The sequence below is a fragment of the Hipposideros armiger genome, unplaced genomic scaffold, assembly GCF_001890085.2.
Source record: "Hipposideros armiger isolate ML-2016 unplaced genomic scaffold, ASM189008v1 scaffold_23, whole genome shotgun sequence".
Lineage (NCBI taxonomy): Eukaryota > Metazoa > Chordata > Mammalia > Chiroptera > Hipposideridae > Hipposideros > Hipposideros armiger.
In genome coordinates this window covers 1382281-1408817 of record NW_017731373.1, presented here as the reverse complement: position 1 = coordinate 1408817, position 26537 = coordinate 1382281, and the positions used below count along the sequence as shown (strand labels likewise).

Sequence of the window (26537 nt, the reverse complement as noted above, 5' to 3'; positions counted from 1 at the left end):
TGAGCTGTTGTTCAGCACCTTAGCTGCAGAGGGCAGTGTCACTGGCATTCATATGTGGGATCCGAACCGGGGCCCTCTGGCGTCCCAAGCCAGTTCTTAACCAACATGCCACTCGGCCGGCCCTATAGTTTATCTCTTCATTCTCTAACATTGTCTTTGAAGAGCATAAGCTGTCAATTTATCTTTTTTTTTTCTTTATGGATCATGCTTTTGATGTCAAATCTAAGAAATCTTTGTGGAATCCAAGATCGCAAAAATTTCCACCTATTTGTTCTTCTAGAAGTTTTATAGTTTTAGGTTTTACATTTAGGGCTCTGATTAATTTGAGTTAATTTTTATACATGGTGTAAGGTAGAGCTCAAAGGTTTTGTTTGTTTTCAAATGTGGATATCTGATTACTCCATCACCATTTATCGAAAAGACCATCCTTTCTCTCACTTTTGTTGAAAATTAAATGTTCATGAAATTAATTATTTTGAATAGGCAGCACATTCACTTTATTCTTAAGGCACAAAAGGGTAAAGCAAAATCTCCCAGCTACTCAGTCTCTTTCCTCAAAAATAATGTTGCAATTTATTATGATTCATTTCAGAGACATTCTATGCATTACAAGTAAATATATACGTATATACAATTGACCCTTGAACAACATGAGTTTGAACTGTATAGGTCATATAATTTATTTCTATATCTATTGTCAAGCGTATTCCAAACCACGGATACACCATGATTTATTTAACCAGTCTCTTATTGATGGAATTTTGATTGCTTCCAGTCTTTTGCTATTAATAAGCAACACTTCAGTAAGTAACTTGTAACCATGTTATAATGTACAAGCTAGTATATCTGTAGGAGAAAGTTCTAGAAGTACAATTGTAAGGTGAAGTGATAAACATTGCCAAACTGCCCTCCATAGGAGTTGTACTACTTTATACTTCCAATAGCAACAAGAAGAATGTCTTTTCTCCATATCTTCCTCAACATTATTGTACTTCCTTACAAGTTTTCACCTGTAACATTTAAAATACTTTAACTTTTTCCTTAAGGATTTAATAATAGTACAAAGAATGCCAACTTATAAGTTCTGAAAATCTTCTGTTCTAGAAAAGTACACAAGAATACAGTTGACCTTTGAACAACAGGGATTTGAGCTGTGTTGGCTCTACTTATATGCAAATTTTCTTCAATAAATACCTGTACTGTTTCTGATCCACGGCTGAGAGTCTATGGATGCCTAGGGCAGATAGTATGCATTGACCCATGCCATTTTATACAGGCATCTGTGGATCTTGGTATCCGCGGGGGATCATGGAACCAATGCCCCATTACCAAGGAATGACTTAACTTTTGGGGGAGTCAAAAGTTATATGCAAATTTTTTACTGCACAGGGAGTTGATGTCCCTCACCCCTGTGTTGTTCAAGGGTGAACTGTATAGTTTTTACAATTATATATGCCACTAGCAAAAATGTTTACAGAAAAACTCTAAATAGTAGTCAACCCTAGAAGACAAGCTATAGTACCTTCTATGTTTAAGTATCAAGCCAAGATGGGTGCTCTAAAAAGCTTTCTTTGAAAAATATTTTCCAATGTTCAAGTTTTTAGGGCTTCTAGTAATAATTTTCTATTTTAAAATCAGACTTTACCCAAACATTTAACTACAAACATTAAGATTAGGTAGACATTTTGAATTAAAAAAAAATTAGATTAAAAAAACCTCAGTGGTTACTGTTAATCCAAATCTCATATTTCTATGTCTAAAAATAAAAATTATGTGATAGCCAAAATGATGGTTTAGATCTACATCATTGGTTTTCCCTAATTTATGAAAAACCTAATTTCCTGTTATTACTCATACCTCCAGACATTATCTTTCTAGATTGTTACTACTTTTCTTCATTGTTGTATAAATCTGAAATTTCCTTATGATTTAATTTGTGGTCTTCACTTACCAAATCCTGTTTAGGTAAATTTGATGACTCATCATTTATTAATGGTCTTGAGGCAAGAATGTCTATTTTACCTTCCAGTCTTCCCTCCATGGTTTTAATAGCATTCAAAAGAGTCTTTAGAGAGATTCTGGAGTCTCCAATCTCCTGAGACGATCTCACAGAAGTCAGGGTAGGTGCAAAGGTCACACGGCGTGTAGCGTTTGGAATAACGCTGGGTAAAGCAACTGATGAAGTTCTTTCCTTAATACTGGGTCTACAACTTTCAACGAATTTTGAAGACACAGGCCTCTCTGGAGATTTCCTTCTTCTTGGAGGCATCACCAATTAAAACAGTAAAATCAACTAAACCTAGAGTTATTTTTCAAAGAGTGGCCCCTTTACTAAGAAAACAACACAATGTTCTAAATGAAGCTGCGATGGAAAATATGTGAAAATATGTTCCAGAAATCACACTGTAAAGTATGTCCTAGTGAAGTAGACCTTAAATTCTCTGTCGGAGAGAGGATCTATTGAGGCTCCCTTTACCAGTACAATCAGATGGTTAGAACCCTCACAGTATTCCATTTGGACATACATTCTGGTTCCCTGGGTACCAAGGATATATACATATACAAATGTTATAGATACAGAAGTTACACAACATGCTTACACTGAGTGTTAAGGATTTTAAAACTTGCATACATGGTAAATTTGTAAATCATTGAAATGAATCATTTTCTGTAACACATTCTTGGCTTATTCTCCTCACAAAGTGTTTTATATAATTTGTTTCTCTAACTTGCTCTATTCATTTGTGAAACTGTTACGTGACCTACAAAAGGTTTCAATCTCAGTAGCCACCATGCTGACAAGTAAGCACCTGTTCTACTAATACCTCTTTCAATTGCGCTGTCTGTTGTAGGTATGTCTTGTTGGTACTGAGTTCTGAGCTTGCCTATAATTCCAAAACCAAAGATACTTGTTCTTCATGTTTGCCAAAAGTTTACAAAGGTTCAAATAAAAAAACCACTTCCCCTATGAAAGCATTTTTTAATACTTCCATCATAATGTGCTCCCCATGAATGATCATAATACAATCTATTTTGTTTCAGAAAGGAATAACTTTCTATTCTACAATAAAGTTTATTGAGCATATTCCTAAGCCCCCAGTTAGAGCAGAAGCAAGGTGAATGTTGCAATCCTGCTTTAGGCATCTTTATGAATTCCTCTATGGCTTAGCAGAATGGTGTACATAGTGGGTATTTAAAAAATGCTTGTTGATTGAGTCAAATGAGAGAATATTCATCTTTCTGGGCTTGTATGATAAGGTGGGAAGAAAGGCATTAATTTCATTAAAACAGTTTCACAGCAATCAGTAGGTATTAATCACACCTGAGTATATTTGCCCTCTAGAGCCTTATTCAACTTGCGTAGATGGTCATTTTGTGAGCAAGTTTCAGTAAAAGAATGTAGCTGTTCTTCTAGCTGTTTAACTTTTATCTAGGGAAAAAAATGAAGAATAATAAAATAAGTCTCATTAATAATATCTATATCTATATTTATTTATACCTATATGTAGATATCTCTCTATATATTTATATTTATATACTCCAAAAGGAAAAATAAAGATGTGAGTTTTGCAAAAAATCAGAGTCCTTAAAACTTGTAAAAAGGAATCCTAAATTTTTCTAATCATGCAAAGAATGGTATTTCAACTGAAATACGTAGCTATTTCAACAGCTAAAAGTAGGCTATATCTATTTACATGTACAGATATAACCCACTTGATTTCTATTGCTTATGGATACTCCAAATTATGACTCACGAATATAACAGTGGAACTTTGTGGGTAAGAAATTCCCATTTTAAAGGAATTGTGGTATCGAGCATTCAAAACCTTTTTGAATATAGATAATTAGAATTGTTAATGTGTAAGGAGGAGACTTGTGTTTTTACTGACAGAATTATAAAAGTGGAATAAATGGAATTATATGCTGAATTATATTTTAAAACTACCTCATAAAAATGGCTATGCACATCTTTGTCTTTAAAGAAAATTATCATTTGGGGATAGGTATATGAACAGAGCCCACCCAAATTTTAATGTGGTAAAAACTCATGGAGGCTCAAAGGCTTGGCCAAAGCTATAGAATTAGTGAATGACAGAGCTGGGTCCTCTCAAAATCTGGCAGTATTTAGTTTGACCGCTGACATTTAAAAATTAGAGAACAAAAATCAGAAAATAAAATCTCATACCTGGAGTTTTCCCTTTTCATAGGCCAGTTTATTTTTACTCTCAGTAATCTTTCCCAAGACCATTTCCACCTGCTGTCGGGCGAGCTGGTAAAGCAAACACAGGGATCAGTAGCATCTCTAGGCATAGAAGGGAACAATCATTTTCCTTTTCAAACAAGTATTTACACCAGTACTAATTCTATAGTAATGAAACCAGTATTCACATTTATTTGCTACTACTGCCTCTTATTCTTTCCCTGGTCAATCACAGTGCTAGCTAGAGGCAACATGTAGGGAGATGGCTAATGAAACTATGAGTGCCTCAAGGGTCCTAGAGTTTGCTCTTCTTTGTTTATTCTATTTTTGTTATATTAATTATTCCTTGTGGTTGTGATCCAACCCAGATGTGGCGTGGTTGCATCAGTGGTTACAGATACACAGTTTGAGGATTATAGACTTGAAGAAAATGGGAGGTGCAGATAATCACAACCATTCGGACAGTTGGAGATACTTGTTACCATAGTAAAAGACAAGTTTTAAAATCTCTGCAAAAATCCCAAAAGAAACAGTTGTCAGAAACTCACTGATCAAACACTCAAGATAGTGTTTTCTGGGACAAACATTACTGAAGGCTCTATATTTCATGAAATTACATATTCTCATCATTCAAACAGCCTTTAATGACATTTTCCCCCCATGTCTTTTTCCTCAAACTTTATCAGAAGAAATAAGAATTAATACAGTTCTTTTGATTGAATTTTGGGCCTTATTGGTACTTCAAGAACAATATTAGTGATTGAATATGGAAAATTCACCCTCCACAGTCAATTTCAGTTTTATATTTTAATAACAGGAAATATTGATATTTGCCATATGTCACTCATCTTCACAAATCAACTGTGGGGATAATATAGACACAAGCAAATGTGACTGAGAACACAATTTCTTAATCACTCGGGCCTACCAGCTGCACTATGGATAATCTGCAGTGAATCTGGAGTTAAACTCGTGGTAAATATTGACATAATTGAATATTTCTGGCTTATAGTTGCTTGATCTGTGAGTAATAGAATAGAGGGTCTTTTAATCACTTAAAGCCAAATAATTTAGACATCTTTTTTATGTTCAACTTGGGGGAAGTTGATAAAATGAAATCACATATTAGGGATATTAATTTATATGAGCTATCCCTCACTATTTCTGACATAGTTATTGCTATTCTTTACTCATTACTTTGTAGTGCACTTTATTTCAAGATTTGTGAAGCCAACACACTTGTTTCCAAGTAAAAGCAAAAACGCATTCCAAACTAGATTACTATATAATAACATACAACTCATTTTTTCCTCTGTTCAAAAATATTTTCATGAGAACATATGTTCTACAAGAGGACATACTAGTCTGGATTGTTTTCTCCTTTGTAGTTCCCTTCACACAAAGAATTAGGCCATTGTAGACATTCTAGGCTTGATAGAAACATAGAAAAAGCCAGAGAATTATTATTAGTCCTTGCATACCATCTACCCTAAAATTATGCACATTTTATATAAAAATGAATACCCAATATTAGGTATCAGTGTTATGTACTATTATGCTCATCTAATTATTTGTCTGTCAGAGCAATATTTCATGCATAATATACATATGCCTACATTGGGTTTTTTTTAAAGATGAAACAAAAACTCTATGTGTTGTTCCCACTAAGACAAAGGAAAATATTTTTTAAAGCATACAGACCAATAAAGTATTGTTTTCAAAATAGCTTAAGGGAAATGTAGACTGCTCTCAAAAAATAGAAGGCTAGAATCGAGTGATGCCAGAAACATGGCCGCATGAAGGGTCCCTCTTGATCTCTCCCTTTGAAATTACAAGTTGAACAGTTATAATTCAACAAAGGATTCGCTATGCAACACACAAACACATCTGAGAGACCTGCACATTGAAACATATGAAGGTCGGCAAATTGGGGTGAACAGGGAAGGATGGGAGGGAGAAGTGCAGAGACAGGAGCAACCAACATGGCCCGGAGCTCACTGCAGTCCCGGGAGAGGGGAGGATTGAGACTGCAGGGGCACTATTTGTGGCCCGGAACAATCCTGCCTGAGTGACCAACATATAATATGGCTGAACAGCGATTGGGGCAGAGGCCTCAGGGCAAAGACTGAGTACAGAAGTGCTACAACTGTGGTCTAACTGTCCTCACTGCCAGGCAGTAAACAAAGCCACGGAGCCTGGCTGCCTCCCCTCATCCTCCCAGAGCTGGCTTCTCCCACACCCTCCCAGTGTTAGCAGCGGGCCCCAGAAAAAATGAGTGTCAGATTAAAGAGCAGAATATCTACAATCCTGAGAACTGGAGAGACAGTTCCTGAGTGGCAGATGCACATGGTGCAGCTAATTCCAGTGACAAAGGAGGAGCTATAGGTTCGAGGCAGCTGTGGTCTGGCAGTTGCCACTACTCAGAGAAGAACAAAGCCTCAAACACACCAACCACCTATCCCAGTCTACCCCACCCCCACCTTTCACAGCTGATCACAGTGGGTGCATCCAGGGCTCTGAAGCACACAGCTCTGCATCTGGCTTCAGGGGCAGCACTGGATTTCAGAGACTCAGAACCCCATCACCCACCACAACCTCCTACAGGGGTGGTGCCCTGAGACAGAGCTGACCTGGTCACAAGAGACGCCCCCCTCCCCAGGAAATCTTCCACCACCGCAAGAAGCTGGAACAGGGCAAGAGAAACTAAAACGCTCCAGTGCTACCTACTGGAAAACAAAAGAAAGACCTCTTCATATCAAGTTACTGCAGAAATCATTTCATAAATGCCCAGGAAGAGAAACAATTCATTTATTACTCTGAATAACCAAGGTAAAAAGGCAGCTCAGAAAGAAAATGAAAAATCTCCAGAAAATCAACTTAAAGACATGGAAATATGTGACTTAAATGACAAAATTCAAGATTGCAGTTCTCAACGAGATGCAAGAAAACTCAAATAGGCAGTTTAATGAACTCAGAAATAAAATCAACAAACAAAATCAACATTTTACCAAAGAGAATGAAATCTTAAAAAAGAACCAAATAGAGATTCTGGAGCTGAAGAACTCAATATAAGGGATGAAAAATTAAATAGTGAGCTTAGGAAATACAACTGACCAGATAGAGGAAAAAATTAGTGATATCGAAGACAGAAATCTGGAAGTGATGCACATAGAAGGGAGAGACTTGAGAGTTAAAAGAAATGAAAGAACTCTGCAAGAGCTATCTGACTCCATCAGAAAGAGCAACATAAGAATAACGGGAATACCATTAGGAGAGGAGAAGGAGAGGGGCACAGAGAGTCTATTCTAACAAATGATTAACAAGAACTTCCCAAACCTATGGAAAGAACTCAATCCTCGAATCCAAGGAGCAAACAGAACACTTAATTACCTCAATCCCAACAGGCCTTCTCCAAGGCACATATGGAAGCTGTAAAAAAATCAATGACAAAGGAAGAATTCTCAAGGCAGCCAAGGAAAAGACGGTAACCTACAAAGGGAAGCCCATTAGATCATCATCAGCTTTTTTACCAGAGACTCTATAAGCCAGGAGAGAGTGGAATCAAATATACAAACTACTGAAAGAGGGAAATTACCAGCCAAGAACATATCCAGCAAAGTTATCCTTTAGATATGAAAAGGGAATAAAGACCTTTCCAGATATACAGAAGCTGAGGGAATTTTCCACCACAAAGCCTGCATTACAGGAAATACTGAAGGAGGTTATTCTATCTGAAACAAAAGGACAAAAGGATACAAAACTATGAGTAAAATTTCTAACAGACAGAAGCAGGAAATGGTAATCCCTACGCAGAATAAGGCACTATACATTTCAATATCTCATAAAGGTAAAGGAGATAAAAACATAAAAAAAGAAAAAGAGAGGAAGACAATTTGCTACTGCAGCTTTTCTCACTGAGGTTCTGTGGTAATGGACTCATGTTATACCATCATTAAAGGCTGAAATGGTAAAAATAAACCTAGAATTAGGAAGTGTGAGGAAAATAAATAGGATAATATTTATGAGATACTGTATGCTAGGCCTTGTGGAGGGCACTTTACACACAATATGACATTTAATCCTCAGTCTGGCAAGATGGAGAGGACCATCTTTGTATTCTACTCAATCAGTTCTTCTTAAACACCTGTTATGTATTAGGCACTATGCTAGGCAAGGGAATATAAAGATTAGTAACTACTGTTCTTCCATTAAAAGAGAGTGACGACAGATGCATATTCAGGTCAATTTCTAATTGATGTATTGGGTTGTCAGAAAAGTCATGATGTATTTTGTCTATGATTTTCAAAAGTCATCATTTATTCATATAAAGAACAAAGATCAATCAATGATATATTGCCCATTTTGTTCGATAACCTTTTGCCATCTTTCAGTGAGCTTCATAATTCCTCGTTCATAGAAGGACCTGTCTTTATTGGCAAAAAACTGAACAAGGTGCTGATTTACAGCCTCATCTGAATTGAACGTTATACCATGCAAGGAGTTTTGAAGAGAGAAAAACAAGTGGAAGTCTGATGGCGCAAGGTCAGGCGAGTATGGTGGGGGTGGCAACATATCCCATCCAAGCTTCAATCATTTTTGACGGGTGATCAAACTTGTGTGTGGTCTCGCGTTGTCATGATGGAACACAGTTCCTTTACAATTAACAAGCTCTGGACGTTTCTGGATGATGGATTTATTCAAACTGTCTAATTGCTGACAGTACACATTCGAATTGTTTGGTTCCTTGGGAGGAGCTCGAAAAACATGACACCTTTAAAATCCCACCACACTGAGAGCATAACCTTCCTCTGATGAATGTCTGCCTTCGATGTCATTTAAGGCAAATCACGTCGGGACCAAGAGTATTTGTACACCACATTGTTGTAAACAATCCACTTCTCATCACCAGTTATTAGTCGCTTCAAAAAAGGATTGTTTTCCTCATGTTTAATGAGCATATTGCAGATGTTTATATACACTGTCAAATAAACTTCTTACAGTTCATGCGGAACCCAAATATTGAGCTTGCTTATGTATCCCAGCTTTTTCAGGTTGTCATGAACGCTTGAATGATGGATGTTCAATGTTTCTGCAATCTCTCGTGTCATGTAATGTGGGTTTGACTTGATCAATGCCTTTATTTTGTCGTCATCAACCTCGGTGGGCCTCCCTGACTGAGGAGTGTCGTTGAGATTAAAATCACCAGCACGGAATTTTGTGAGTCATCGTGGGCACTGACGTTCTTGTAGAGCATTGTCACCGTAAACTTTATGCAACTTTTCACAAGCTTGATGCGCGTTCTTCCCTTTATGGAAGTAAAACATTAAAATATGGCAAAAATGCAGTTTGGTCTTCCATCTTTAACTTGTAAAATCTCCAAAACTCAACCAAATTGCTCAATTTTTTTTTAGAATGAAGGTAGAACTGTCACCTGTCAAATGACATAGCAATAACATAGATGTGAATGACTCTAGTGCTTCCAAAAATGAACTAGTGCCATCTATTGCAAACATGTGTCATGACTTTTCTGACTACCCAATAGTAATTATTCTGACACAGTTATGTACAGTGTGCTGTGGAACCTCACAGGAAGATCACCTTGGCAATCAAGGTCATAGACGTTTAGAACCTGCTCAGGTCACACACTAAATGGAGCCAAGGGTTGTAACCAGGACTGTCTGAGTTCAAATCTGTGTGTGTGTGTGGGATGGGCAGAGGGAAGGAGGGAGTGTGGGGGGGGACATACACAACACACACTCATATGTGTATCTCCAAAAATCAATAAGAGGTTCAATTAGAAGGTAGCTTTGATTGAGAATTTCAAGTGTTAACTCTCAAAGAAGAAAACTATACTGCCAGCATTGAATTGCAATAGGTTTAATGATATAGCTAAGATGAAAAAACAAAATCCTGAAATCTCGACCTCATTCCTCAGACTCCTACAGCCAACTGAAATACTTCCAGGCAAGATTGGTTAGAGAAGAGTCTATGTGGACACGTAGATCTGCAAGCTGGAGTTGAGGTGTGGGTCATCACTAGGAGACCTTAATCAAGAGGTGTGGTTTGCAGGCAAGAATCAACTTTGGTCAAATCACCTGCAAAACCTGTCAAAGTCAATAATAAGGAAAGGCCACAGGTCTGCTCACTGGCATTGGGGACATGAAAGAAATCAGGCAGGCTGAGATGTGGTCTTTCAGAGGGACCAAAACTAGAGAGGTGGATAAGCTCAGCTGAGGGCTGGCCAAGAAGCTAAGGACATGGATGAATCTTTAATCTCAGAGGAGGGAGAGTTAGTCTGAGATAGCACCAGGGATGAGAGCTAATGTGTCTTGTTCCTCCAAGTAGGAACTTAAAGGCTTTTTTTCCTGGGTCAGTTCAGATACCAAGAATTCAATAAATGTTAGCTACATGCTTAACATGTATTAACTTACTTAACACTCAAACAACCAAAGAATAATAGTATTATTATCCTCATTTTGACAGATTAAGAAACTAAGGCTCAGAGATGTTAAGGACTGCACCCAAGATCACAGCCAATACTGAAACCTAGGCAGTCTGGCTCTAAAGCTAAGAAAATGTAAAAGGATTTATACTTACTCTATGTAATTTTTCATAGTTGAAGTAATAAGCAGCTTATGACACAGTTTGAGAGAATTTAGCTCAGATTAAGATGGACTCACATTAGAGCCTTCTATGGAATTTTCAAAGATCATTTACATGTTACAGAAGCAATAACTAATTCTTTTTCAAGTATTCAAAAGCACATAGGAAATTTAGTTGCTTAACAGACTGATTATCTCTTTAAATCCCCTTTCACTTGAAGATATTTTAAGAATTCTACCATTTATTTGTAATTCATTGACCTTATTAAATAGCTTTTAGAAATCAAACTTACTTAGTGGAGGAAACTGTCAGATAGGAAAAAAATACAAGTTTCTTCCTCATAATTTATGATAGAGAAAATGTTTTTAAAACATTGGAAATATTTGTGCTTTTCAGTTTTATAGATAATCTATCTGTGTAGGCAGATGTTTAAGCTGCCTTAAATTCTTGTTTTCTTAAATCCTTTATCATTCGAATGCTGTAGGGGTTTCTGCTACATATTGTCTGAATTATTCAGGACTTATTGTAATTATTAAAACACAAACAAATGAAAATACCCATTTCCTGACCTCTGATTTTTTTTTAACTCATTAGTCATTAATTCCTACCTTTGACTGACCTTTTTATACCCACCCCATGGTAATCAGAAGTGTCTTGCTGAGGTCCTAGGGAAGCCATCTGATCTGCCAGGTGCTTATTCTTTTCCTCTAGGGTCTGCAGGCTCTGTGTTAATGCAGTTATGTCTGCCTTTGAAAAACAAAAGGAGAAGAGGAATCCATTTATTATCTATAAATAGATAAATATATCTATGCCAGATCCAAAAATATTACTTTATTTTAAAAATGACATTTGTAACTATAAAATAGAAGGCATCTTATGAACATATTCCCCTGTATTTATATTTGGGGATTTTCAATCTCATAGCTCTATGATAATTAAAAAAAATTTTTTTTCTTTTCTTTTACATTTTTTCAGCTTTTGTAGCTCTCTTCAGCAGGAGGGTTATTATAAATTACATAGCTCACATTTACCAGAAATGGAAGTCCTTCTGATACTTGGTATTTATTTAAATATTAATTCAAGCTTATAAATATAGATGCAAAAATCTTCCACAAAATATTAGCAAAATGAATCCAGCAATATATAAAAAGGATAATAAATCAGGACGAAGTGAAGTTTGTCCCAGTAATACTCAGCTTGTTCAACATTCAAAATCAATTTGCATAATGTACATCAATAGACTACATGAGGAAAGCCACATGAACATTTCACTAGATGCAGAAAAAGCATTTCCCCAAATTCGTCATTGATTCATGATAAAAACTCAGCAAATTAAAAATGAAAGGAGACCATCTCTACCTGATAAAGTATATCTATAAAAAACCTATAACTAATATCAATCCTAATGGTGAAAGACAATATATTATCCCTAAGATTGGGAAAAACACAAGGATATCTGCTTTTACCATTCCTATGCAATATTATATAGGAGGCCATAGCAATAAAAAGTAATAAAAGGCATAGAGGTTGGAAAGGGAGAAATTAAACTGTCTCTATTTACAACGGACATGATTGTCTACAAAGGAAATCCAAAAGAACCTACAAAAAAAAATGCTAGAATAAGTGTGTTTAGTAAGGTAGAAGGCTACAACATCAAATCAATTGTATTTCTATAAACTAGCAAAAAACATCTTGAAACTGACATTTCTTAAAGAACTACTTATAACTAAAAAACCCATGAAATTCTTAGATACAAATCTAAAAAAAATGTCCAATATTTTACATGCTGAAAATAACAAAGTAGTGATAAAATTAAAAAAAAAAACCCTAAATAAAATTGAGAGAGAATTCATAGTCATGTATTAGAAGATTCAATATTGCTAAAATGTCAATTCTTTCTAATCTCAACCACAGTTGTGTGGGATAATTTACCAGGGTCCACCCTTTGGTGGGGTCTGGACTGTGGGGCTAGAAAATATGCCTTATAAGAAATACTAAAGGGAGTTCTTCAGGTGAAAATAAAAGGGCACTAGATAATAACTGAATCCACATTAACATATAAAGAAATAAAAAGTAAAGAAAGTAACATAGGTACATATAAAAGATATATAAACATGTATTTTTTACTTGTAACTCTTTTTGCTACCTATAAATCAAAAACATATAGTGAAAGAAAGGCCAAGGGAATTAAAATAGTGTACTAGAAATATCTACTTAATACAAAAGGCCATAATGGAGAAACAGAACATGAAGCGCATATATATATATATAACATTAACTCTAAATGGACCTAAATATGTAAAACTGTAAAATTCTCAGAATAAAAAACAGGAATAAATCTTTGTGACCTTGGACTAGGCAATGGTTTCTCAGATGTGACACCTAAAGCACAAGCAACCAAAGAAAAAACTAGATAAAATGGTTTATTTATATCATAAAAATATAAAACTTTAAAAAGACAATCCATAGAATGAGAGAAAATATCTGCAAATCACATTTGATGAGGGTCTGCTGTCCAAAACATATGAAAAACTCTTACAACTTAACCCAGTTTTAAATAAGACCAAAGATCTAAATAGACATGTCTCCAAAGAAAATATACAAATGGTCAACAAGCACATATAAAAAGATCAGCATCATTAATCATTAGAGAAATGCAAATCAAGTGAGACACCACTTTCACACCCACTAAGACAGCTATAATCAAAAAATGAAAATTATGTGCTGAGACTGTGGAGTAATTGGAACCCTTGTACATTGCTAGTGTAATTCCACTCCTAGGAACATATACCAAAGAATTGAAAACAAGTATTCAAACAAATACATGCATACACGTTTATGGTAGCACTAATCACCACAGCCAAAAGGTGGAGACAGTGCAAATGTCCATCAATAGATGAAGATATAAATTGTGGTATATGCAGGGGTTAAAAGCACCAACCCCCTGCACAGTAAAAAATCCATGTACTCATATATCTTTGACTCCCCCCAAAACTTAAGTTGTCTCTCAGTATCTGCAGAGTATTGGTTCCAAGAAACCTGTGGATATCAAAATCCACATTTGCTCAGGTCCCCTAAATAAAACGGCACAGATCAATGCATATAATTGGCCCTCTGTCATCTGTACACTTCCAACCACAGGTCAAAAACAGTACAGTATTTATTGGAAAAGATCCATGTATAATTGGACCCGTGCAGTTCAAACCCATGTTGTTCAAGAGTCAACTGTATAAATAAAAATCTTTTAAAAAGTCAAAATTATATATACACAATAAATATTACTTGGCCATTAAAAGGAATGAAGTATTACATATCGTAATGTGAATGAACCTCAAAAAACATGCTAAGTGAAGCCAGACACAAAAGTTCACATACTGTATGATTATATTGTATGAAATACCCAGAACAGGTAAATCTCAAGAGTCAGAATGCAGACTGGTGGTTGTCAGAGGCTGAGGAAAGAGGGAATAAGGAGTAATTGCTTAAAGAAAGGCAAGTTTCCTTTTGGGGTGATGAAAATATTTTGGAACTAGACATAAGTGGTATAGCACAACATTGTGAATGTCTAAATGCCACTGTAGTATTCACTTTAAAATGGTTGATTTTATATTATGTGAACTGCACCCCAATTAAAAAAAAAAGTGAGATACTTCACACCCACTAAGATGGGTAGAATAAATTTTATCTTTCATTTTTTAAATATTCAAGTAAAAATTTATTGACCTTATTAAGTAAGCATCCTTACATATTTAATACTGTTTAAAATTTATCATAGGAGTTACTTCCCAAAAATGTTAATTACAGATGGATTGAAAGGGTGTTGGGGAAATGTGGCAGTGTTGTTTATATAAGTATACCACATTATAAGTCCAAAGGGATTTGCCTTTGAGGAATTTGAAACAAAAGAACAAGCAGCAAAAGCTATTGAGGCGGGTCCAGAACTTTTTTAGCTTCAAAGCAAGTGTATTCACATCTAAGTGGTGGGGAGCCCAGTCTTGGAAAATCTTGGAATCATACACATCCTTTATTTAACATTTTGCTGGAACAAAGCTGAACTATAAGGGTAGTGACTGCTATTTGTGTGAGGATTTTTTTTTTTAAAGCAGACAATAACACGTGTAAGTGAGGATGTGGAGATATTGGAATCCTCACACGTTGTAAAATGGTACAGTCACTTTGTAAAACTTTGGAAGTTTCTGAAAACTATAAACAGACATCACATGACCCACTAGTTTCACTCCTAGGCATATAACAACAAAAATTTAAAACATATGCTCACCAAAAAATTGTGCAAACATTCATTGTGTTGTTCTTAATAGCCAACAAGTAGAAACAGTCTGAATGTCTATCTACTGATGAATGGATAAACAAAGTATGGTATATTTATACAATAAAATATTATTCAGACATAAATAGAAGGAAGTACTGACAAATGCTACAATATGGATAAACCTGGAAAGCATCATGCTAAGTGAAAGCAGCCAGATCTGGAAGGCTATGTATTGTTTGATTCTATTTATATGAAATGTGCAGAATAGATAAATCCAGAGACTGAAAGGAAAATAGTAGTTGCCAGGGGCTGGGGGTAGGAGCGAATAGGGAGTGACTGCTAATGGGTACTGGGTTTCTTTGTGGAGTGATAAAAAGGATCTAGAATTAGATAGTGATATTTGCACAAATTTGTGAATATACTAAGAAGCCACTGAGTTATATATTTAAAGAAGGAGAATTTATGGTATATTAATTATATCTCAAAAATAAAAGGTGCTAGAACAGACATTCACCTGACAATAGCATGAACCTTGAACTGTACTTTGAATGACATAAAAAAATTAACTTGAACAGGATCATGTACCTAATGTAAAACCTAAAACTATAAAACTTCTAGAGAAGAACAAAGGAGAAAATCTTTGTGCTTAGGTTAAGTAAAAATTTCTTAGATATAACACAAAAAATGTGATCCACAGAATTTTAAAAATTGATAAACTTCATCAAAATATAAAACTTCTGCTCTTTGAAAGAGCATGAAAAGATAAAGCATACAATGGAAGAAAATATATGTAAAACATATTCCTGACAAAAGATTTCTTTATATACAAATGGAATTTTTTTTACTTAATATAAGACAACATTTTAAAATCTCTGAAAAATTAATAGTAAGTAAACAAGCTGAATTAAAAATGGTTAAAAGACTTGAAGAGACAATTCAAGTTGTGGATGGAAAATAAGCAGATGAAAAGACACTCATTATTAATCATTGGAGAAATGCAAATTAAGCCACAATAGTTATCACTACACACCAGTTAGAATGGCTACAACTAAAAGAACTGACAATACCAAGTGCTGGTGAGAATATAGAGAAACTGGAACTCATATATTATTGGTGGGAATGCAAGATGATACAGATCTTTTGGAAAACAGTTGAGTAGTTTGTTATTATGTCAAACATATATTTACCATAGGATCCAGAAATCCATCTCCTGATATTTACTCAAGAGAAATAAAAATAAATGTTCATCTGTGAATATTTATACAGGCTCTATTCATAATTGCCAAAATCTGGAAACAACTCAAACGTCCTTCAATTGGCAAATGGGAAAGAAACTGTGAGACATCCATATATTGAACATAAGCTATGATACAACAACATGGATGAATGTCAAATGCCTTATGCTATATCAAAGAAGCCAGGCTTAAAATGCTACATATTGCATGATTCCATTTACATGATATTCTGCAAAAGATGTAACTACAGGGACTGAAAAACAGATTAGTGGTTGCCAGGGGATGTGAGTGGAGGAAGATTACAAAGGGGCACAAGGAGCTTTTTGGGGAGATAGAAATATTCTACATTTTGATTGTGGTGGTGGTTACATTATTGCACGTGTTTGTTAAAACTCACAGAACTGTATACGAAAAAAAGGGTGAATTTCACTGTATGTAAATGATAACTCATAAAGCCTGATTAAAAAACAACATAGCTTTACAAAAAATATGCATTTTAAAAAAATATCACTTAGACCAAAAAAGTAGGACTCTGTATAAGCATTATCATTTGCCCTAATACAACCTCCTGATTGAACAAGTATCTTTCAGTCCCATCAACTTACACTTGGACTATCTTAAGACTGAAATCAGACAAACAAAATAATAATGCTATTTTAAAATCACAGACATACAGCATTTGCCTTAGCCATGGAATATTTGCTAACCTTTTTAAGCAAAAAGCACTAATGAATTTAATAGTAGTCACCAATTTTTCCAAATTTTATAAAGCATATTTGAGACTAAATCGACACCAGTAAAAGTCCTTGCCACAGGAAGTTAGTTTCATTCAATGATTTTTGGGGTGGACTATTTTCAGTTAACTTGATAAGAGTGACTAAACCACAGGGGCAGCTAGGTGAATGGTATTTGAGCTTGGGCTTAGCTTTCCTCCTGCTCCAATTCTTAAATTAGAAGTTCACATATATATGGTAATACAAATGCTGTTTAGTTGAGCCAGAAGCCAAGAAACAGTCAAGGCTTGATGACTGTATCAACATCTGTTGCTGGATTTATGGTCTGGGGTAGGCTGATTCTCCTTGATGATCTAGATATATTCTCTAGATACCAGTGATACACAATCGACACTGTCTTCAAATTTTGAAATGCAAGTAGCAATGTTTTAAAGAGCGTTTTTTTTTTAAATTTGATTTTAATAAGAACTGTATTTGTTTCTCTGGCCATTCTGTCTTTTGAGAACCCAGAAAAGGGTTCTCCTCAAGCCAACATTCCCCAGAAGCAGCCTCATGCTGCAGAAACTAGAGTGTTCTCAGTTGCATCTGGCTTTGTGGCTTCTCTATTCCCCCATGTTTTGGTATTCAACAAAATAACCCATCTCCTCATTAAGATAAGGTGGTACAGAAGGCAGTGATAGAAATGAAATAGAGTGAAATAAATCAAACATGGAATACCTTGCTTTTAGCTAATTCCGTTTCCAAATTGCATTTTTCTTGTGCTATTTCTTTCTCTGTTTTATTAACCTGCCCAAAGAGGGAAAAGAAAAATAAATGGGTCAATGTGAAAGCAGCTGACAGGCTCTCCTATAGCAGACACACCCTGCATATCAATTAATACCTACACTGCAGAGATAGCACATCCTCTCAGAAAAGGGGCCACTCAGGGAGTCTCTGAGGCAGAGCAGACTTCACAAATAGCCCTGAAATTAGAAAGACACGTCTGCATGTCAGACTCTGCTGGTTCCTTCCTAACTCGGAAGATAGGGCTGCTCCCCCTTAGCCTACATTGTTCCCCTCCTTCAGGGAAATCCATTTTTAAAATCTGACCCCTTAAAGAGGATGTGTGAACTATTAGTTAACATCCACTAATGCTGTATAGGGGTATATGCTATTTGGCATAGACTACTTTCCATGCTAAAAGGCATAGATTAGCCACCTAAAGATTTCTTTAATGGGCAAATCAGACAAACTGCATCTGGGTTGTATTTCTTGTCTGTTGCATTTAGAATACAATTTTAAATAAGATGACCACCCCAACCGGGAGCTAACATAATTCTGTCTTTACCTACCTCTCTCTGAAGCCTTTCATTCTCTTCCAGCACAGACGTCTTCTCTTGCCTTGATGCTTCCAATTCACCTTTCAATCTTGCAATAGTTGATTCTAGCAGCTCTTTTTGCATTGCTGTCCTCTTTTCAGCATCCTGTACTTTCTGGATATACTGGTTATGCTCAAGGATTAAATGGTCCCTGTAAGAAGAGAATAAGGAGATATGAAAGCTAAATGAGAGCTCTTTAACAGAAAGGCTAAGTGTTCTCATAGGATATATCTCCTGCCTCAGAGCAGTTATCAAAATGTTCTAACAAAACTAGTTAGCTGAGGGCAGGGTCTTTTTGCAACTGGCACTGTAAATGCAGGATTAAACGTTTTCATTAAAGATAAGAAATACAACTGCAACAATAAAAGATGCATAAGAAGTTGCCCACGATTTACTTACAGATGTGCTTGGAGTTGAGTTTTCTCATTCTGAACAGTCTGTAGCTCACTTGAGATACTGGAGTGGGCTGCATCCAAGAGTAAGTTTTGTTTTTGAAATGTCTGTGTCATCATTTTCTGTTCTACCTGAGCGTTAGAAGTAATATTAAAAGCTGAACTGCCAGAAAGTCATTTGATGGGTTATCATTCAAAATAACTGATCTAAGATACTGAATTAGCTTACAAAAGACAAATTATTTCTTTTAAAAAAATTTTATTTTAATGCCCAGCTTTGTCTCCACCCTGACTTGATCATAATGCTATGATTTTATACTTCTACTAGACAACAATCAAGATGCATTGTCTACCCAGCTTACTACAAAATGTATAAAACTCCTAAAATGAACATATTTTAAATATAAAATTTATATTACAATTAATTTTGGTACTTTAAAATTTCAATATAATACATATTTTATTTCAAAAAGTAAAACAATATCAATGAATTAAATATAAAGTGAAAAGACCCCTCCATCTGTATCTCCCCTCACCTCTTCCAAATAATCCTACTCCCAAGGATAATCATGTTTAATAATTTGGTGTGAATTCTTTTGAGAATATCTGAAATTGCACTCAGATACTGTTACAGCAATTGTTTTGCACAGTTTATCTTCTCTGGTTCACCATTTTGGAATTATCAAAACAACATTTTTATACATACCCTCTCTATATACAATTTATAAAGTTTTGCAAATGTAGTACATATTAATTATTTTTGTAAACACATTTTAAATGAACACTTGTATTTTAACAATATTTGATTGCAAAGCAAACCTTCACACTTGGTAAAATGGAATCCCATTTGTATATATTCCAGAGTTTTAAAATGTTTGTGACAATTTTTAGTCTGCTTACATATGTGACTTTATTCAGTCTACTAAATTGTAAGTTCCATGAAAGTAGGGATTTTGTATTGTTCACCACTATAATCCAATCTAGACCTAGCACCATATCTGTACAGAGTAAACACTAAATGTTTGTTGAATTAATGAAAAATATTTATTGAGTACTTGTTATGTACAAAAGATGATTAGCACCATAGGAAATAGCAAAGATATATAAGACAATGCCCGTTCTCTATGAAACTCACAATGTTATACAAGAAATGAGCCATGCACGTAAATTACTACTTGAAATGCAGAAAAGAGAAGCAGCATAACATATGATTAAAAACACTGGCTCTAGTATCAGACCTAGGTTTAAATCCAGCTCTACCCCTTACTAGCTAGATAAATTCCAGCAAGTTGATTAACTTCTCTAAATCTCATTTTCCTTATCTGTTCAAATGAGGATAATAACTATGCCTTTACATAATGACTGCTAAAATTAAAGGAGGTAATACAGTATATGTACAATCCTTAACACAATGCTTGGTGTTAAGTATGGTTAAGTATGCTCCAAAAAAATGGGAGCTCTTATCATTATTGTCTGATTACTGTCCCAGAAGCATTAATTGAAACAGAAAACTGATCCCTTCTGTGGAGTGATAAAGCATCCTGATGAAAGTAAGTCTTAAAGAATGAATAGAATTCAAAGAGTTGAAGATGGAGTAAAGTCCATTCTCAGCAGAAGGAATAAGAAAAATGGGAAAGCATAGATGTTTGGGGAAAAGGTAAATACTTTAGGGTCAGTCATAAGTGTTCTCCACGATTCTATAAATAATGAGACAGGTAATTAGTTTTCCTAGAGTAATGATATTTGAGAAGAAACCATTAAGAAAGCACTGAGTGTAAGACCAAATGACCCCTCTGATGAAAATTGAAAACCACCAAAAAAAAAAATTCAGTTAATTTCTTGAACTTCATTGTTAAAATATTTATCAGTTGGCCATGTGTATTTCCTGATTTCTTAGCCAAGGAGGTTTCCTGTTGACTCTACCAGAAACTGACTGGTATTAAATGAATATCTGCAGAATGGCTTGATGGTCAGCAATAATTTTGGCATTTTGCATACTAACTTCCTGAAACATGCTGTTCAGCTCTGAACACTTACTAGTCAGTTGGCCATTCAAATCCTAAGATAACATATACAGCAAATCCTAGATCTCTCCAATAAATAATTATTTTTATTTATCATTATTTTTGATGACTGCATAGTATTTCACTAAATATGTCAACCTAATTTATTTAACCTATCCCCAATTGATATATCATTAGATTATAAAATACTTTCAAATATTTGGAGTCAACACCTTAAATAATCCTAAATTAGAAGGAGAAATTTGTTAGTTGGTGGAGCAATCAAAGCATTCAGCAGTTTACTGATCTTCCGTTCTTCACATTTTTAACACTGGTCAAACAGAGCAAGACATCTACAGAATAGAATTTATTAATACAGTGTAGAAGGCTGGCCAATAATGTAGAAATCCATTCCTAAAATTGGATGGTAAGCAATCAGAATTGTTTAGCTGATAACACAAAATATTTAAGCTCCTTCATCACTGATTATGTATTCATAAAAAGTAAAATATAGATGACTGGGCCATTTCACAAAATTAATCTTCCAAATTAAAACACAAATCTTTTGTGCAACAGATCTATCATACATGTAGTTACTTTATACTTCTCTTGACCTTTTGCTATTTTGGAATTTGTATTGTGGAAAATATTTATCTTAATTATCGGTTATTTTTGCAAAGTATATTTGGTAAGGATCTTATGTTTTAATGAACAAGTTCTTCAAGGATGGGGGACAACTAGCTGAAGGATCAACAGAGAAACACTATTAAAAGGAATAAGACAGGAAAGATAAATGAAAGATTATGTGGAAAGCATCCTAAGTGGTATATGTAGTACAGTAGTTAGGAACACATTTAGGGGCATTTTAAAGTTATAACCATATGTACAAACTATTCATCAAGGGATTTCTGGGAGGTAAGACAGAGGAGAACTCTTGCTCCTTGAAAAGAAATAGCTGATTTTCTTTGGAGCCAGACTGTCAGAGCCCAAATTCCAACTCTGTCACTTATTGGCTATTATTAAACCTCTCGGGATGTCAACTTCTTTATCTTTAAAATGAGAATAATAATAGTTTCTATAACAGTTCTACTGCGAGGATTACAATGGTTAGTAACATAAGGTGCTTAGAATTGTGCCAGGAATGTAGGATGGGTTCAGTAAATGTTACTATTAGTACAGTAATAGTAGTAGTTATTGTTATTATTTTATAAAAGAACACATTTATTTTGTAATTGTTATAAAGAGAGTACAGCAACACTATGATCCTAACATTAAAGTAATCAAATTGTACTAACAAAATGTTTTTAAATGATCAACACTATCTCATAGGGCCCTATGAGAAATAACTTGTTTGTCTGCATATTTGGTGACTCTTCTCCATATACATGCATATATATGAAACATCAGTTAAACTGGAGAACCACTAACCCATAGAAAATGGTTACACATAATTCCAAAATCCAGCAAGCATTTATTAGGTTCCTACAGTGTGATTTGCCAGAGAAGATACAAAGAAAGTAAAAAATATAGCCCTGGGCATTGAACTGATGATAAATTTATAAGGGGAAAGAAAAGGTATGTATTTAAGGAACAAATCAGAAAGCAAACAATGGCAAGATATCATGGCTAGTGCATGATTTAGCAATATAGCTCATAAATTTATGTGTCGTATGATTTGGAGAGTGAAATGAGAAATGTAGTCAATTTGATAATATTTCATAGATGAAGAGATGAAGTAAGAGCTTAGGGAAATTAAAATTTGGATGACGGCAACAGTATGAATTTATATAATCAGAATTCATCTTGGTTCTTGGTTCCTTGATTGAACAAAATTAAATAACATCTAAAATTCTAGAGAAATGGGAAGACTTACCTGTGCTTTTTCACGAAGGGATATTATTTCAGACCTCAAATATGCATTTTCTTCATGTTCCTTGTTGAAAGACATCTGCACAGTCTATAGGAAAAAAATAATATTATCTCTTTTTTATATGTAAGAGATACTTTACATGTATCTCTATCAAAATACCTGTTCTGTCCCAGACAAGCAAAAAGTTAAGGGACTTCCTCACCATTAAGCCAGCTTTACAAGCAATGTTAAAGGGTTTTCTTTAAGTAGAAAAGGAAAGGCCATCACCAGAAATAAGAATATATGAGGAAGGGAAAAACCTTACAGGTAAAGCTAAATATTCAGTAAATACAGCAAATCACACATTTAAGAAGATCCTACAAAGGTTAAGAGAAAACAAACTCAACTCAAACTATAAGTAGTTAGGAGATCTACAACACAAAAAGATCTAAACTATGACATCAATAAGATAAAGCATGGCGGGGGTAGTAATACTGCAGTCCTTATAGAACATATTCAAACTTAAATGCCTATCAGCATAAAATAGACTGCTATAGATAAAGAATGATATACATAAACCTCATGGTAACCACAAACCAAAAGCTACAAAAAATATGCAAATAATAAAGAGAAAGGAACCTAAACACAACACTAAAGAAAAACAGGAAATCACAAGGGAAGAGATCAAAAAAAGAAAGGAACAAGAGGACAACTATAAAAACAACCTAATGGGCCGGCCGAGTGGCTCAGTTGATTAACAGCTTGCTCGTGTATGAGCTCTGAGCAACAGCGGTTTGATTCTCTGCCGGAGCTGAGCTGCCGCTGAGCTGCCAACGGCAGGATGGCTCAGCTAAAAAAAAGTATTATAAAAACAATTAACAAAGTGGCAATAAATATATACTTATCTTAATTACTCTAAATGTAAATAGATTTAATGCTCCAATAAAAAGACATTGGGTAACTGAATGGACAAAAAAAAGTATGAGCCTTCTATATGCTGCTTCCAAGAGACTCACTTCAAGACACATACAGGCTGAAAGTAAAGAGATAGAAAAAGATGTTTCATGCAAATAAAAATGAAAAGTCAGCTGGAGTAGCAATCCTTATGAGTATATCAGACAAACTAAACTTTAAATAAAAAAATGTAAAAAAAGACAAAGGACATTATATAACTATGAAGGGGTTAACCCAAGAAGAGGATATAACAATTGTAAATATCTATACACCCAACATAGGAGTACCTAAATATATAAAACAATTATTAATATAAATGGAGAAATCTACAGTAATGCAATAATAGTAGGGGATTTTAGTATCCCACTCACATCAATAGATACATCACCCAGACACAAAATTAATAAGGAAATAATGGCCTTAAATGTCACATTAGATGATATCAACTTAATAGACATTTTAAAATAGACAATTTATAGGACATTTCATCAAAAACCTGTATAATACACTTTTTTTTTCAATGCACATGGAACATTCTCCAGGACAGAACACATATTAGGCCACAAAAATGCCTCAATAAATTAAAGAAGATTGAAATCATATCAAGCATCTTTTCCAACCACAATAGCATGAAACTAGAAATCAACTACAGGAAGAAAACAAGAAAAAACACAAATATGTGGAAACTAAATAACATTAAACAACCAATGGATCAAAGAGGGACTCAAACAAGAAATCAAAAACGGTCTTGAAAAAATGAAAATGAAAACACAACTTTTCAAAATTTGTGGGATGCAGCAAAAGCAGTTCTAAGAGCGAAGTTCATAGCTATACAGGCCTACCTCAAGAAACAAGAAAAATCCCAAATAATATAACTATCCACCTAAAGGAACTAGAAAAAGAACAACAAAATAACCCCTAAAGTAAACAGAAATAATAAAATAGCTAAGATCAAAGTGGAAATAAATGAAATAGCAATTTTAAAAAACAATAGAAAGGATCAATAAAACCAAGAGCTGGTTCTTTGAAAAGATAAATAAAAAAGACAAACCTTTAGCCAAACTCATCAAGAAAAAAAGAGAGAGCCTAAATAAATAAAATCATAAATGAAAAGCAGGTACAACTGATACCACGGGTACAAAGAATCATTAAATACTATGAACAATTATATACCAACAAATTCGACAATCTAAACGAAATGAATAAATTTCTAGAAGTATATAAACTTCCAAGACTGAAACAAGAAGAAATACAAAATCTAAACAGACCAATTACTAGCAATGAAATTAAAGCAGTAATTTAAAAAAACTCCCAACAAATCAAAGTCCAGAACCAGATGGCTTTACAGGTAAATTCTACCAAATATTCATAGAAGAATTAATACCTATCCTTCTTAAACTATTTCAAAAAATTGAAGAGGTAGGAATGCTTCCAAACACATTTTATGAAGCCAGCATTACTCTGGCACCAAAACCAGATATAGATATTACAAAAAAAGAAAATTACAGGCCAATATCCTTGATGAACATAGATGCAAAAATTCTCAAAAAAATATTAGCAAACCAGATTCAACAATACATTAAAAGGATTATATATCATGATGAAATGGGATTCATCCTAGGGATGCAAGGATGGTTCAACATCCACAAATCAACTAATGTGATACATCACATTAACAAAATAAAGGATAAAACCTATATGATCATCTCAGTAGATACCACATAATATTTACCATTGTAACCATTTTAAGTGTACAATTCACTTAAAAATATTTAAGTGTTATGTTTACATGTTAAGTTCAGTGGCATTAAGTACATTCACATTATGCAACCATCACCACCAAAAAGTAGTCAATATTTCTAACATTTTAATAAAAAGTTTCTTTATAACAATTAGTTTGTAATAGGCATAAAATGCAAATGAGTCTCTATTTTTGCCATCCACCTTTTTCAAGCTGTAATAACCACATGAAAAGATTTCTTCCCTAATACCTGGTTGACAACAGTTCTGAATATACAACTCATTTACACTAAAACTTTTCTTTTTAATAAAGATTTTAGGAGAATCAGAAGGACTGCAAACCAACATGTGTGAGGAAATATTACTTAGTAAAGAGAGGGAAGAACACCTCTGCACTCTCCAACCTCAAAACTTACCTTATTTTCTTCTACCAACTTGGAAATGAGGTCCTCTCTACAAACTAAAAACAAAAAAGTCCACATAACTATGATAATAATAATTTAGTACAACTACATTGAAATTGCAAGGTATGGTTTTCTGAGAGAAGCTTTGATTTTTCTTTTTCTTTCTTTTTTTTTGGTCTGCATTTTGTGGAAATAAGGAGAATATAAGTATTTCTATTATATTTTTATAGACAAGAAACTAAATCAGGGAATTACCAAGAAATGAATTCAGAGTCATGTGCTATGGTAAAGGAGGTTCCATTTTACTCGATGCATAGACGATAATGAATCGCTGAGAGATTTTTAAGCTGGAGAGGCGCACAATCAAAACTTTGTTAGACTCTAACAGAGGCTCAATAAAGACAGGGTGATCAGTTTAGTGGCTGTTGCAGGAACGAGAAGTGTAAAACAACGAGAGCTGGCTCTATGGTAATGACAATGGGGATGCAGAAGAAAAACACAGTTGTGAAATAACAAGCAGGGGTAACTGTCAGGACTTGGTGGCTGACTGGTGGGATAAAGGGAATAGAGGAGTCGAGGAAAGTATCTGGCCTTCGGACTTGGGCAGCCGGGTGGATGGTGGATTCTTCAACTGAATAGGAGATAGCAGGTATGGAGCATAGAATGAATAAGGGCTAGAATATTTAAGTTTTTGTCATGTGATTTGATATCTGCAAGGCATCCAAACATAGATGTTTAGTTGGCAGTAATAGACTACCTGGAGTTCAGGAGGAGGATTTTGTGTGGGAAAAAAA

The 26537-nt window shown here is 34.6% G+C and overlaps 1 protein-coding gene across 6 annotated transcripts in view; it reads right to left on the bottom strand.

Annotated features, from left to right (window-relative positions):
• CCDC150 (coiled-coil domain containing 150) overlaps positions 1–26537 on the bottom strand; it is a 62025-nt gene that overhangs the window by 18757 nt on the left and 16731 nt on the right. For 5 of the 6 annotated variants that reach the window (XM_019635594.1, XM_019635599.1, XM_019635596.1 and 2 more), the window contains 8 exons: positions 25756–25799; positions 22670–22753; positions 18801–18925; positions 18375–18552; positions 17761–17829; positions 11438–11551; positions 4187–4270; positions 3323–3430 (listed from right to left, as the gene is read on the bottom strand). In XM_019635594.1, the coding sequence (XP_019491139.1) occupies positions 3323–3430; positions 4187–4270; positions 11438–11551; positions 17761–17829; positions 18375–18552; positions 18801–18925; positions 22670–22753; positions 25756–25799 (806 nt within the window). The remainder of the gene's footprint in view (positions 1–3322; positions 3431–4186; positions 4271–11437; positions 11552–17760; positions 17830–18374; positions 18553–18800; positions 18926–22669; positions 22754–25755; positions 25800–26537) is intronic. The other variant, XM_019635597.1, reaches the window with a different exon arrangement.